The 13476-nt window shown below is 36.0% G+C and overlaps 4 protein-coding genes across 5 annotated transcripts; all 4 read left to right on the top strand.

Moving 5' to 3' along the window:
- The first annotated feature begins 1234 nt into the window (after positions 1–1234).
- On the top strand, positions 1235–2843 carry LOC111802008 (7-deoxyloganetic acid glucosyltransferase-like). Its single transcript, XM_023686269.1, has 2 exons — positions 1235–1742; positions 1823–2843. The coding sequence occupies exons 1-2, from the start codon at positions 1235–1237 to the stop codon at positions 2740–2742; spliced, it is 1428 nt and encodes a 475-aa protein (XP_023542037.1). The 3' UTR covers positions 2743–2843.
- A 45-nt stretch (positions 2844–2888) lies between these two features.
- Positions 2889–4736, top strand: LOC111807610 (7-deoxyloganetic acid glucosyltransferase-like). Its single transcript, XM_023693411.1, has 2 exons — positions 2889–3530; positions 3606–4736. Exons 1-2 carry the CDS (start codon positions 3017–3019, stop codon positions 4547–4549), a joined length of 1458 nt encoding a protein of 485 aa, XP_023549179.1. The 5' UTR covers positions 2889–3016; the 3' UTR covers positions 4550–4736.
- A 1994-nt stretch (positions 4737–6730) lies between these two features.
- On the top strand, positions 6731–10009 carry LOC111807597 (proline transporter 1-like). 2 transcript variants are annotated; one of them, XM_023693400.1, is made up of 8 exons: positions 6731–6993; positions 7084–7269; positions 7563–7787; positions 7868–7962; positions 8570–8759; positions 8863–8987; positions 9093–9308; positions 9391–10009. In XM_023693400.1, the coding sequence occupies exons 2-8, from the start codon at positions 7194–7196 to the stop codon at positions 9766–9768; spliced, it is 1305 nt and encodes a 434-aa protein (XP_023549168.1). In that variant the 5' UTR covers positions 6731–6993; positions 7084–7193; the 3' UTR covers positions 9769–10009. The 2 variants fall into 2 exon arrangements, with proteins under 2 accessions (XP_023549168.1, XP_023549159.1); XM_023693391.1 differs by having other exon boundaries at positions 7081–7269.
- Positions 10010–10852: 843 nt separating this feature from the next.
- On the top strand, positions 10853–13475 carry LOC111807590 (60S ribosomal protein L35a-1). Its single transcript, XM_023693379.1, has 5 exons — positions 10853–10974; positions 11085–11120; positions 11315–11543; positions 11633–11675; positions 13107–13475. The coding sequence occupies exons 1-4, from the start codon at positions 10943–10945 to the stop codon at positions 11672–11674; spliced, it is 339 nt and encodes a 112-aa protein (XP_023549147.1). The 5' UTR covers positions 10853–10942; the 3' UTR covers position 11675; positions 13107–13475.
- The last annotated feature ends 1 nt before the right edge of the window (position 13476 follows it).

Below are 13476 nucleotides of genomic sequence, written 5' to 3'. Positions count from 1 at the left end.
AAAAAAGTAATATTATTCTGTTCTTTTTTTTGTCTTAATTTATTCTTTAAATTTTTTCTAGATATCAAATATAAATAAAATGAATACAAATATTTTAAAATTTAGTAAATTATTTAAAAAAAAAATTAATTACAAGATACTAATAAAACAGGAAATAGATGTACTTTTCATTTTAAATTTTATGTATCCTTATATTTTTTTAATTAAATAAATTAATATGATATATTAAATTGGTGACATCACAACAGATCTATCGTAAAAAGTTATTGAAAATACTTAAAGTTTTAGATACTTTAACCAAAATAGTCGTTAACTGTCATAGTGTACGAATAATGAAACATTCGTAATAATCTTTTTCCATCTCCGACACATTTTTCACCTTCGAAAAAATTATAAGTTTTTCCTCGTTATTTTTTTCCCATGGAATGAAATTTTTTTGTATTCTTAAAAATTGATGCGTTTTTTTTTTTAATTTGTCATTTTATGTTTGTTTTTTATTTTTATTATTATTTAATTTTTACAACATAAATTTAAATTAAATCTATAATTCTTCCCAATATATTAAAAACAATTATATTATTTATTCTAATACAATAAAGTATTCTTATATTATAAATTAATATGATTGAACATGGTTTGATTCCTTAAATCTTTTTTACCGGTAATCTAATCATTTATTTATTTAAATTATTAATTCTTTTTGTAAAAAAATTATTTACTAATTATTACTTAATAATAATGAAAAGGTTATATTTATTCAATTAAAAATGCAGTAAAATTGTAAATTTATATATTTTTAATATTATAGTAAAAAATTTAAAATCAATTAATTTATATAAAATAAATGCAAATAACATTGATTTTTAACAAAAATTTACCCATATAACATAAAAACAAAATAAATTGTTATTAAATATATTAAATTAATACAATTATTTATGCACCTCAATCCTATTAAATTAATTATAATTTGATTATTTGTTCAACTGATTTTCTTTTTACCAAAATTTGTTTGGTGATATAAATTAAAAAATCTAAAATTTAAAGTTTTATTAATTAAATAAAAATAAAATGACTACAATTGTGAAATTTTTTAAAAATAATATGAAATTTTGATTTTTGATGTTATTCTGAAGCATTTTATTTTTATTCAGGCATCTTACAGCTATTTAATTAGTGAACAAAAAACATTATTTAAATCAAATTTGGTGTTTTGAGTAATCACATGAACACGATGGAAGGAGAATCACACACACAAATTCCCCACGTTCTGATCTTTCCACTGCCATTTCAAGGCCATATCAACCCCATGCTCAAGCTCGCCGAGCTTCTTTCACTCGCCGGCATCACCGTCACTTTCCTCAACACGCCTCACTCCCACCGCCACCTCACTCTCCACTCCGACGTCCTCTCCCGCTTCTCCCGCTTTCCCGCCTTCCGCTTCCTAACCATCACCGACGGCCTTCCCCCCGACCACCCTCGGACCTTCGACTACTGCGCCGACTTCATCACTTCATTCGAAACCGTCACCAAGCCCATTCTCAGAGACTTTCTCGTTTCCGGACATTTTGGGTCCGATCTCACTTGCGTTATACTCGATGGGTTCTTTAAGTTTCTTGTTGATGCGGACGATGCTGAAATTAAGATACCCATTTTTGGTTTCCGTCTACTCAGTGCTTGCTCTGTTTGGACTTATTTTTGTGTTCATGATCTCATTCAAGATGGACAGCTTCCTATTCGAGGTTTCTTCTTCGACCCATTGCGAATTGGAAATAAATGTTTATTTGTTTCTTGAACTCTGTTTTATGTGTTGAAATTACAGGAGAGGAAGACATGGACAGAGTGTTGACAAACGTACCAGGAATGGAGAATGTTCTGAGATGCAGAGACCTCCCAAGTGCCTGTCGGGTTACAGACATGAACGACTCTGTTCTGCAATTCAATATCAAACAAACCCAACGAAGCTCTGAATTTCACTCTGTTATCTTCAACTCATTCGAAGATTTGGAAGGACCCATTCTCGAAAAGATTCGTACTCTGTGTCCCAATCTCTACGCCATTGGACCCCTTCACGCCCTTCTCAAAGCCAAACTCCCCAATGAAACAGAGTGTTTGAACAATCTGTGGGAGGTGGACCGGAGTTGTTTGAAATGGCTGGACAATCAGCCGGCGGGATCCGTGATTTATGTCAGTTTTGGAAGCATTACGGTAATGGGAAGGGAGCAGTTCATGGAGTTTTGGCATGGGTTGGTGGAAAGTGGGAGGAATTTTTTGTGGGTTATAAGGCCAGACCTGGTGAGGGGCAAAAATGGGGACGTTGAAATTCCGGCGGAGTTGGAGGAGGGGACGAGAAAGAGAGGGTACACGGTGGGTTGGGCGCCGCAAGAGGAAGTGCTTGCCCACGAAGCCGTTGGAGGGTTTTTGACGCATAGTGGTTGGAACTCCACTTTGGAGAGCGTGGTAGCGGGGAAGCCAATGATCTGTTGGTCTTATATTTCGGATCAGCTGGTGAACAGTAGATTTGTGAGCAATGTGTGGAAATTGGGGTTGGATATGAAGGATGTGTGCGATAGAGGAACCGTGGCGAAAATGGTGAACGAGCTTTTGGTGGATCCAAAAGAGGAATTCATGAGATCCGCGGCGGAAATGGCTAATTTGGCTAAACGAAGTGTGAGCCCTGGTGGATCGTCGTATGCTGATTTTGACCGTCTCGTCCAAGACATTAGATTGCTGAGCCAATAGACAACAGCAGAGAGCTGATATTATTGAGGGTGATTTGTAGCATGCGTGTAAGAGTCATTTGTGCATTTGTTTAACAAAGTACACTTGGTGCATAATTTAACTCGCTCACAATAATGCTTCCTTTGAACAAAGTAACAAGTTTCCTCCACCTATAATTGCTTACATTGAATATTCTAACTACAAAACAAAAAAAAGAAAAAGAAAGGGCCGCCTTCCACCTTCCCCATCCCAATAAAATCCGACCACAATCCCTAACAGAGTCATCCAATTTCCAATGTCAATTGCCATGGAAACACAAACAAACCCTCATGTTCTTCTCTTCCCGGCCCCCGCCCAAGGCCACATCAACCCTATGCTCAAGCTGGCCGAGCTCCTTTCTCTAGCCGCCATTCCAGTCACATTCCTCACCACCGAACACTCCCACCGCCAACTCACCCTCCACTCCGACGTCCTCCTTCGCTTCTCTCGCTTTCCGACCTTCCAATTCCAAACCATCGCCGACGGCCTCCCCGACTCCGACCCTCGCACCTTCTCCCAACACCTCCCTGACATGTTATCCTCCTTCATATCCGTAATCAAGCCCCTCTTCAGAGACATGCTGGCCTCCTCCCATTTCACCCCAAATCTCACCTGCCTCATCCTCGACGGCTTCTTCAGCTTCCTTGTTGATATCAACGACGATTTCGTTAAAGTCCCCATCTTTTGTTTCCGTTCTTTGAGTGCTTGTTCTTCCTGGGCCACTCTCTCCATTCCTAATCTCATCCAACACGGCCAACTTCCTATTAAAGGTACTCTGTTATAATCCTTCGATCACATCTTAATTATTTGAGCTATATCTTAAATCAAACATGTGAAAATTGCAGGGGAGGAAGATATGGATAGGATCATAGATAAGATTCCAGGTATGGAGAATCTTCTCAGATGCAGGGATCTGCCTGGCTTCTGCCGAGCCGCTGACCCAAATAATGACCCAGTTCTGCAATTCGTCGTGAATCAGTCGATACGAAGCACAAAATTCGACGCTCTCATTTTGAACTCATTCGAAGATTTGGAAGGACCCATTCTCTCAAAGTTTCGAACTTTACACTCCACAATCTACCCCATTGGACCCCTTCATGCCCTTCTCAAAGCCAAACTCGCCAACGAAGAAACAGAGTCGTTGAACAGTATGCGGGAGGTCGACCAGAGCTGTTTGCCGTGGCTTGACAATCAGCCGCCGGGATCCGTGATTTACGTCAGTTTCGGAAGCACTACGGTAATGGGTGATCACGAGCTGATGGAGTTTTGGCATGGGTTGATCGATAGCGGAAGGAGGTTTTTGTGGGTTGTGCGGCCGGACCTCGTGAGGGGCAAAAATGGGGATGTCGAAATCCCGGCGGAGTTGGAAGAGGGGACGAGACAGAGAGGGTACATGGTGGGATGGGCGCCGCAAGAGAAAGTTCTTTCCCACGAAGCGGTCGGAGGATTTTTGACCCACAGCGGTTGGAATTCGAGCTTGGAGAGCATAGTGGCAGGGAAGCCGATGATTTGTTGGTCGAATGCATTCGATCAGCAAGTGAACAGTCGATTTGTGAGCAATGTGTGGAAGTTGGGTCTGGACATGAAGGATTTGTGCGACAGAGAAACAGTGGCGAAAATGGTGAATGAACTCATGGTGTATAGAAAAGAGGAATTCATGAGATCGGCTGCTGAAATGGCTAATTTGGGTAAACGAAGCGTGAGCCCCGGTGGATCATCACACCTCAATCTTGACCGTCTCATCCAAGACATTAGGATTTTAAGCCGACAACCAAAGATGCCCAATTAGTCGTCTCAAGGGTCACTAGATACATGATGTGTAGAAGCGATCACTAGTAGATAATAGATATATGAATAGATTCATTAGTTCATAATTAAATAGATGCATGATTTTTGGATAATGAATGGTAACAAAGAATGTACGTTGGCATTGGTGGAAGGTATAGAAAAATCAAATAAGTATTCGTTCACAGTTGTTCAAAGTCTTTTCTCTCAAAGAATTCTATCAAATTTCTCTGTCGTCACTTAGTGGCCTTATATCATCATTAAGCATTATGTGCACTTATAATAACCACAAAAATTAAAAAATTTAATTGCATTAATTGGAATAGGATAGCGTCAATCAAACAACATTCAATTAATTAAACCATTAAGAGTCATTGACTACAACAGTCTCTAAGAACAAATAATATTGTATTTTGATTAAATACGAAAATAAGGTAATTAAATTAATATTGTATTTTGATTCTTTAAAACATATCTCATTTTTTTAATTTTTATTTTTTAAAAACACATCATTAATCTAGTGAAAATTATTTTAGATTGTTTTATTGTTAAAAGATTTTTTTTTTAAAGATATTTTAAAACTCATTGAAAATGGACACCTTTTCAAAAACACCATTAAAAAAATAAACTTTTAAAATTATATATATTTATCAACATTTAAAACATTAATTATTCAACTTTGAAATTATTTTATTATAAAAATGTGTTTACACATATTTTATTAAACTTTTGACTTTTGAGTTAAAAGATTTGAATGCTTTATATTATACTTTTTTTGAAAATTTTAAATTGGGTGATTTTTTTAATTTAAAATATATATTTTAAATAATTGAATAATAGTAAAAATAATCTTTATATTATTGATATGATATCACGATTTAATGAAAAAGCATTGGAATCGAATTTTTATTTTTATTTTTAATCGAATGGTTCGCTAAAAAGATTCTTTTTTCATAATGGAGCATAAAGTCATTTTAATGGTTACGTTACTATTGTTTGACTTCTTATGAATATTATATATATTATTATTATTATTTTAATTTATATGGGTAAAGTAATTCATTTTAAACATGATTAGAGTATCTATTAATTTATAATACATTAAAATCAAAAAGTCTCGTCAACAATTATTCACATCTTCTTATCACTAATAAAGGTGTTTTGACAACCGTCTAATTAAATTTGAAATCCTTTTTTAAATTACAAAGAAAATATAGATATAAAGTAGAAGGCAAACACGTCGATATATATATATATATATATATATATATATATATTTCATGTCATGTGTGGTATGTGCTAAGGTGAAAATAAATGAATTTTAAATGTTTGTAAAAGTCGAAAAATATTATTAAAATATTTTAAAACAAATATATATTTTGTATAATGGGAAAAAGATTTAGGCAACTGAAGAACTGATGCCAATTAAGTGGGACCATCTGTCCCTTTCCAAATGTGACATTTTGGACTGCCATCAATGGACCAAAAGAAAAACTGTTTTTTTTTTTAAATTTTGATTTTAAATTAATAATATCTCTTGGCGGATTATATATATAATATTATTTTTTGGAAACCGCATATAATCAATTATTTGATTTTAGAATAAATAATTTATTTTGCCTTTATATTTGTAATTTTATTTCCTTTTATGTATCCTCTTGTTTTTTATCCTAACCATTTCCCAAATATAGAAATCAATTAATTTACATAAAATTTAGAAAGAAAAACAATAAAAAACTTACCTACTAAATTTAAATTTACAACTCACTTTTTTAGTTCTTAGTTCTGACCGTTTAAAACATGTCAATGGTTCGAAGTTTTGGATCAATAGTTCGAAGTTTTAGAGGATCAAACTCAATCAACTGAATCTGAAGAATTCAATCGGATCTGACCATAAATTCAAATTCAGGTATTATAGTATGTTCATATGTTCATATTGAAAAGGAAGTTGAATTATTAAAAAGGATTAAAGTCAAGTTGAATATGTTTTTTTTTAATCTAAAATACAAATGTGAAGAGAAAGAGTCGTGGTTGGACTATAGTGTTTTTATATTAAGCTTTTTATTTTTTTGCCATTCACAAAATTCAAATATTTCATGCATATTTCAATCAGCAGTTGCTGAAAAGCATATAATAGCATAAAATGGGAATCTAGTTGTGAAAATTTGTAAGGTGTAGAGAGGAGGAATATAAAAAATAATTTTTGTACGTTTTTTTAATGAGAAAAGGGAATAGTTATCGTCGACGAAGATATTAAAGAGGCCGCTGCCTTTGAATTCCCACTTGAAATCGGGGAAATTTTAGTCCATTGACGGAGATTCTTCTTCGTTCTTTGTTTTTCGTTCTTGGGTCGTGCAAGAATTTGCGGCCGACATCATACCCGCCAGCGCCTAGTTGATGTGTGAATTGTGAGAAAAACAGGGGAAGCAAGCAGAGACTGACATATTTGTATGTTGAATTTAGATTTGCAGAAATGGTAGAATATTTAATACGGAATTTGTGCTTATTTTGATTTTTGGGAACAACAACGTGCAGCAGAGCCACACCACAACGGCGCCCTCCTGGATTTGACTTGCATATACGAAGAGCGGGGGGCAGATAGCGGATCCCTCGCGGCTAAACGCCGGACGCAGGAGGAACACCCGCTAATGGCACGGACCAATGACGCCGATGTGGAAAAACTGGAGGTTGATGTACCGGAAACTGCCCATCAGATCAGCAGTGGTTCGTTTTTCTTCGTTTTCGTCTTCATTTTTAGCTTTTCTGATGTGGGTCTTTCTGTTTCTGGATTTTGATTCCTTCGGCTCTTTTAGGATGCCCTTTTGTGAAATTAAAGAACGACTATGGTCAAACGAAGTTGATGTTCATTTCTTAGAGGATAAACTTCAATTTCTTGTTCGTCTGACATTGGTTGTTTAGATTTCAATGAAATTTTCCTTAAACTTGATCTTAAGATTAGGGGTTTGCCCTCTATAGACCCTCTTTGAGCTAACTTGGTTGGTTTTTGCAATTCCCAGATTCATGGTTTCAAGTAGGTTTTGTTCTTACCACTGGTATCAACAGTGCTTATGTTCTGGGATACTCGGGTACTATAATGGTTCCTCTGGGTTGGATATCTGGAGTAGTTGGATTAATTGCAGCCACAGCCATTTCATTATATGCAAATACTCTTATTGCCAAGCTCCATGAACTTGGTGGGAAGAGACATATCAGATACAGAGATCTAGCAGGCTTTGTATATGGTATGAGAAGAGACCAAACTAAGGGAGTTCTTGCTTTGCCTCCTTTTCATTACCCCTTTCTTATGGCTTTCTTCCTGCAGGTAGGAGGGCTTATGCTCTTACATGGGGATTGCAGTATGTCAATCTTTTCATGATTAATGTGGGATTCATCATCTTAGCTGGCCAGGCCTTGAAGGTGAGATCATTAGAATTTCACTGATCTTACTTTTAAACTCATGAAATTGCCGAGTCTTTGTAACGTACGAGTCGAATAGCTTGAAAAGTATTATTGAAGTGTTGGGGTAGGTGGCCTGCTTTGACTATGATCCTTCCTTTGCTCCATGTTTGTTGGCTTTCGCATAAAAGTCGAGCAAATTACATCGGTTGCCATCTTTGTTTCTTCATATCCAACTTAATATTTCTTTGTTTCCTATGAAAAAGTCTTGGTGTTGGCGTGTATCAAGTTGGAATGAAACTTTTGACCTATTGAAATCTTGTCTGATGAGAGTACCTTGCCAATAATCTTTTGAACTTCGATGGACCGAGATTTCATGGAGAAATGGATTAAGAAAGTCAGGGTCCATTCATTTTGCTGTCGATTATAATTAAAGAACGAAAGCAAGCACGAAAACAAAAAGTCGGGTTTTCTTATGAACAATCGAAACAGGTCACTTTTATCGAAAACTAAGTTACTCGACAATTCGTTCTGTTTGTATCTTATGTTGTCTTGTTGGATAAATGATGAAATATGGAATCCTTTTTGTGTTGTAACCCACGAGATTGATTACTTGAATGTTGTGCAGGCTGTTTATATCCTTTTCAAGGATGACAATGTGATGAAACTTCCCTATTTTATAGCCATTGCTGGCTTCATTTGTGCGTTGTTTGCAATATCAATACCCCATTTATCAGCTCTAAGACTTTGGCTGGGATTCTCAACTCTCTTCAGTTTGATATACATCCTTGTTGCATTCATATTGTCTGTTCGGGATGGTAAGTTTCACTTTCCATTGTCTGGGGTTCGTTCAATACAATATTTTCAATGAAATGGATCTTGAACTTAGAGGATCATTATGTATGGTTTCTGCTGTTTTAGGAGTTAAAGCACCTGCAAGAGATTATAGCATTCCAGGATCATCGACGAGCAAAGTCTTTACGACGATAGGGGCAGCTGCTAATTTGGTTTTTGCCTTTAATACTGGAATGCTTCCTGAGATTCAGGTATGGCAAGAACTTAAGTTCCCTGAATAAGATTGTTACCAGATTCGTATGGTTTCGAACTTATCTTCTTCAAACCTTCATTGCTGAAAAAAATTGTTGTTGTAGGCGACGGTGAGGCAGCCGGTAGTCAAGAACATGCTAAAGGCTCTGTACTTCCAGTTCACGGTCGGGGTTTTGCCGATGTATGCTGTTACTTTTGCTGGATACTGGGCATATGGGTCATCCACCTCAGCTTACTTACTCAACAACGTAAACGGTCCAGTTTGGATTAAGGCAATGGCAAACATATCGGCGTTCCTTCAAACAGTGATCGCTCTGCACGTAATTGTCTTCGATCTTAATCTTGTTATAAAGTTGAGAGATAGATGAGGTTGTGAAGAGGGTTTATATTATTTTGATGCAGATATTTGCAAGCCCGATGTACGAGTATTTGGACACGAAGTACGGGATCAAAGGAAGCGCGCTGAACGTGAAGAACTTGTCGTTCAGAATAGCGGTGAGAGGAGGGTACCTGGGCATAACAGCACTGGTGTCAGCTATGCTTCCTTTCCTTGGAGACTTCATGAGCCTTACAGGAGCAGTCAGCACATTCCCTCTAACATTTATCCTCGCAAATCATATGTACTTTGTGGCAAAGAAGGCCAAACTCAACTCTGCACAGAAGCTTTGGCATTGGATTAATGTTGGCTTCTTTGGGTGCATGTCTTTAGCTGCAGCAGTTGCGGCTTTGAGGCTCATAGCAGTTGACTCCAAAAACTTCAGTTTATTTGCTGATCTTTGATCATATCATATCATATCATATCATATGCCCAATCTAATCATCATTTTCAGCTCTTGAAATCTCTCACAGTTTCTTCTCATATGGATAATATAGTATTATAGTGTAGCCCAGCTTAGGTTACAATTTCCTCCTTCTCTCATTCTTTCCTTTCAAGTTTCTTTTTATTTTCCCCACTCTTTAATATTATGTGTCATAATTGTAGTTTTGTGCTTACTACTTTGTAAGGATGAAAGGTGGAATATTAAAAAAAAAAAAGTCAAAATAAAATAAAATAAAAAGATTTAGCTTCATTTGGTTCGCTCGTTTTGATGTGATTGTCGTGTTGGTTTACATAACTAACATAACTAACAATAGTGCTAACACAACTTTTACTGGGAAACACTCGCACTTTTCTCAACACTAATCGATAATAGATTACAAGAAACTCTATAGAGACTACTGTTGTGCTTGAGATTTCTTGAGATGAACATCTTGGTAGGGTGGAGCCACTTTATTGTGCTCGGGATTTATTGGGATGAAAAACCTTGATAAGATGGAAGAGTATTTATAGCATAAAAACCTCTTTATAGTATGAGCAAATAGTATTTATATTCCTAAAATATCTAACCATATATTTTCCGAAATATATATACCATTGACTCATATAATTATTGGGCTTGACCCTATGACTAATGCCTAATATATTTTTTTTTTATTTTTAAATTTTTAAACTTTAATTTTACCTTTAATGTTTTAAATATTTTTTGGTAGAAGTTATAAAGGATCGAGTAAATGTAAATAAAGTCAAATTTGCAAGAGTTGTGCAAATAAGTATGCTCTTTTTTTTTTAATGATACATAAATATGTGATGACATAGGTAATTAATATGATTTTAAAGTTAAATGGGTAATTTATTGTTATAGTATTTTATGTTGTAATTTATTTAAAGAAGGTATTAAATATAATTGAGATCGAACTCAAATATTTAGCGTTGGGGACGATATATTGATATGGGCCGAGCCCGAGTTAGATGTTTAAAGCCCAACTATGTGTTCCCAACCCATCCATCAACAAAGCCCACAAACACGGTGCCTATAACTTCTCAGAATTAGGGTTTTAGAGAGAGTGATACGCAAGTTCGTCACTTCGTCGCCCTTCGAAGCTCTGTAGCTGAAGGAGAAACTAGACGCCGAAGATGGTGAAAGGAAGACAAGGAGAGAGGGTCAGGTCTGTAAACTAAACCTACGCAATATCAACTTTCTTCACTTCCTCTTTCTATGATTTTAACCTTATAATTGTTTTCATTCGTCTTCGTGTCCGTTTTTCGTTGGAATCAGACTCTACGTCAGGGGAACAATTCTCGGCTACAAGAGGTAATCAAGCATTGCCGTCTATCCACTTTTTCAATCATATTTTGTTGCTTTCTGTAAACTCGACGAAGGAATTATTGTTATTTTGCCGATATAATATTGGAAAATGAAAGTAGATCATGTCCGAACTGTTAAAAGGGTGTTAATGCCAAGAATGTGATTTGTTCCGAAGCTAAGGATGATTGGTGTTGTGTTAGGTCGAAGTCGAACCAGTACCCAAACACTTCTTTACTCCAGATCGAGGGTGTTAATTCCAAGGATGAGGTTTCCTGGTACCATGGAAAGCGCTTGGCATACATCTACAAGGCTAAAGTGAAGAAGAACGGATCCCACTATCGTTGCATCTGGGGCAAGGTTGCTCGGGCTCATGGTAACAGTGGCATCGTTAGAGCGAAGTTCAAGTCTAACCTACCACCGAAGTCCATGGTATGACTTGTTGTAAAGAAGAAAAAAAAAACTAGCTGATGTGTGCCTCTCTTTGTTTTGGTTTTAACAAGTTTCTAACTTCTCTGCAGGGTGACAGAGTCAGAGTGTTCATGTATCCCAGCAATATTTAAGGTAACTAGTTTCTTTTTATGCTTGAAACTTTTAGACTCTGATGTTTCTCTTTATTTTTCACGCTCTCTGTATTTGTATGTAACATGTTCTGATGCTGTTTATTGTGGATTTTGTCTTTAGTATCAAATGCATTAGTTTAGTTTTCTATCTTAGCTGGTAGTTGCAATGTTCTTCCATAACCATATTGTTGTACAATGTGGGATGTCTGCGTCCCTTTCCCAAAAGGCTTCATCCCTACGAGCCCTGCTTGCATTCATCTGATAGTAGGCTCCATTACATGTTTAGATTTATTGGGTTTGATCGTTTAGATCTTTTGTTTTTAACCATGTATTTACTAGTCCATAACATTTGTGATATCACCTTTATGGTGCGTCCTTTTCTTACTACCCAATGTTGTCCAATTTTTGGCTTGGTAATATAAAGGGTTGAAGGATGAGTAGGGATAAAAGATGTAGAATATGTCTATCAAATGTCTACTGCACTCCCTCCTTTCTGATCCTATTCAAAGCTTCGTTCTTGGATTTTGACCCAAAAAAATCTAAAGGGTCAAGTGCTCCAGCCCCTTTTAATCATGACTACTAATAAAATCAGACTAAAAGACAAACCCAGATGGAATAGTAGAATCGATGGTTAAAAGGATAGGAAATTAATGAGTGAAATAATACCTAATTTCTCATGTTTTGATTTTGCCTACATACCTTAAAATGGAATGAATGAAAGGAGAAAGAGTAGGTTTGACCTTCATGCGAGGAGAAGTATCAAGATCATAAAGTATTTTCTAGGTAGAGTTCGATGATGGAGAAAACCCAATGTTGCAGCTTGGATGCATTTTGTTGAGTAGTTTATTAGACTACGACACAAGTCATGAAGTGAAAGCCAGTTGTTGGTGTTTATGTAGTGTTTGTATATCATGTTTTGACCAATTAATCAATTTAAAAATATTTTTTTGCCTTGGGTCATTGTCGTGTTTCCTTTATTGGTAGTTCTTGTATTGGTTGTGGTCAGTACTTGAATTTTAGTAAGACGAAATTCATAAATTGTACATGGATATACATAATAAATGTGGTCGTTGCTACATTTAATTGTATTGTTACAGTTACTTATTTGTTGTTGAGAGGATCTTGTTATTGTCAGACTTGTTCTTAATCAGGAGCTACGTATGCTTCTGAGTCCTTCATTTGTTGTATATTGTATTATGATGATGTTGCATTGACTCTTGTTTTTGCTGTTAGATAATTACTGATATGAACAGACGTGATGTTTGAACTTTCTCAGACTAACGGGCTCCAAATGTTTTGATTTTTTGTTGGGGGGTGGGGATGTGGAAATTAGTTCACTACACTACTTAGACAATCTAGTTTTCCATTTCACTACTGCTGATTATATTACTTAGCTTCTGTTTGTTTACCAATGCTTATTTTGTCTTTGCAGCAATGCCTTGCCTGGATGAAACGAGTGGGTGGGTGTTACATGAAGGGATTTATATTTTTGTTACATTTTGTGAGCTAAGATAGAACCATTTTCTGTTTCTGAACTGAGTCATTTTTGCTATTTAGGCAATGTTTCACCGTCATGTAGTTGAACAGAGTTTTAAAACCATTCGTTATTAACATTTTCATGTGTCAAGTTATTAAGTTGCACTCTTCTCAAGTGGGTTTCCCGTATACAAACCCTCGACGTACTTTTGGTCTTAAGTTGTTATGAAGTTAGGGCTAATGTTCTCATGGTTAATACTCTGATTTCCCTTTCTTCTCTATCCTATTATGGATAATGGAGGTCAAAGTAAATACTTTGATGTTAT

This window comes from Cucurbita pepo, chromosome LG01 (genome assembly GCF_002806865.2).
Source record: "Cucurbita pepo subsp. pepo cultivar mu-cu-16 chromosome LG01, ASM280686v2, whole genome shotgun sequence".
Classification (NCBI taxonomy): Eukaryota; Viridiplantae; Streptophyta; class Magnoliopsida; order Cucurbitales; family Cucurbitaceae; genus Cucurbita; species Cucurbita pepo.
The sequence above is the reverse complement of the archived record's forward strand: the minus strand, read 5'-3'. Positions and strand labels throughout refer to the sequence as shown.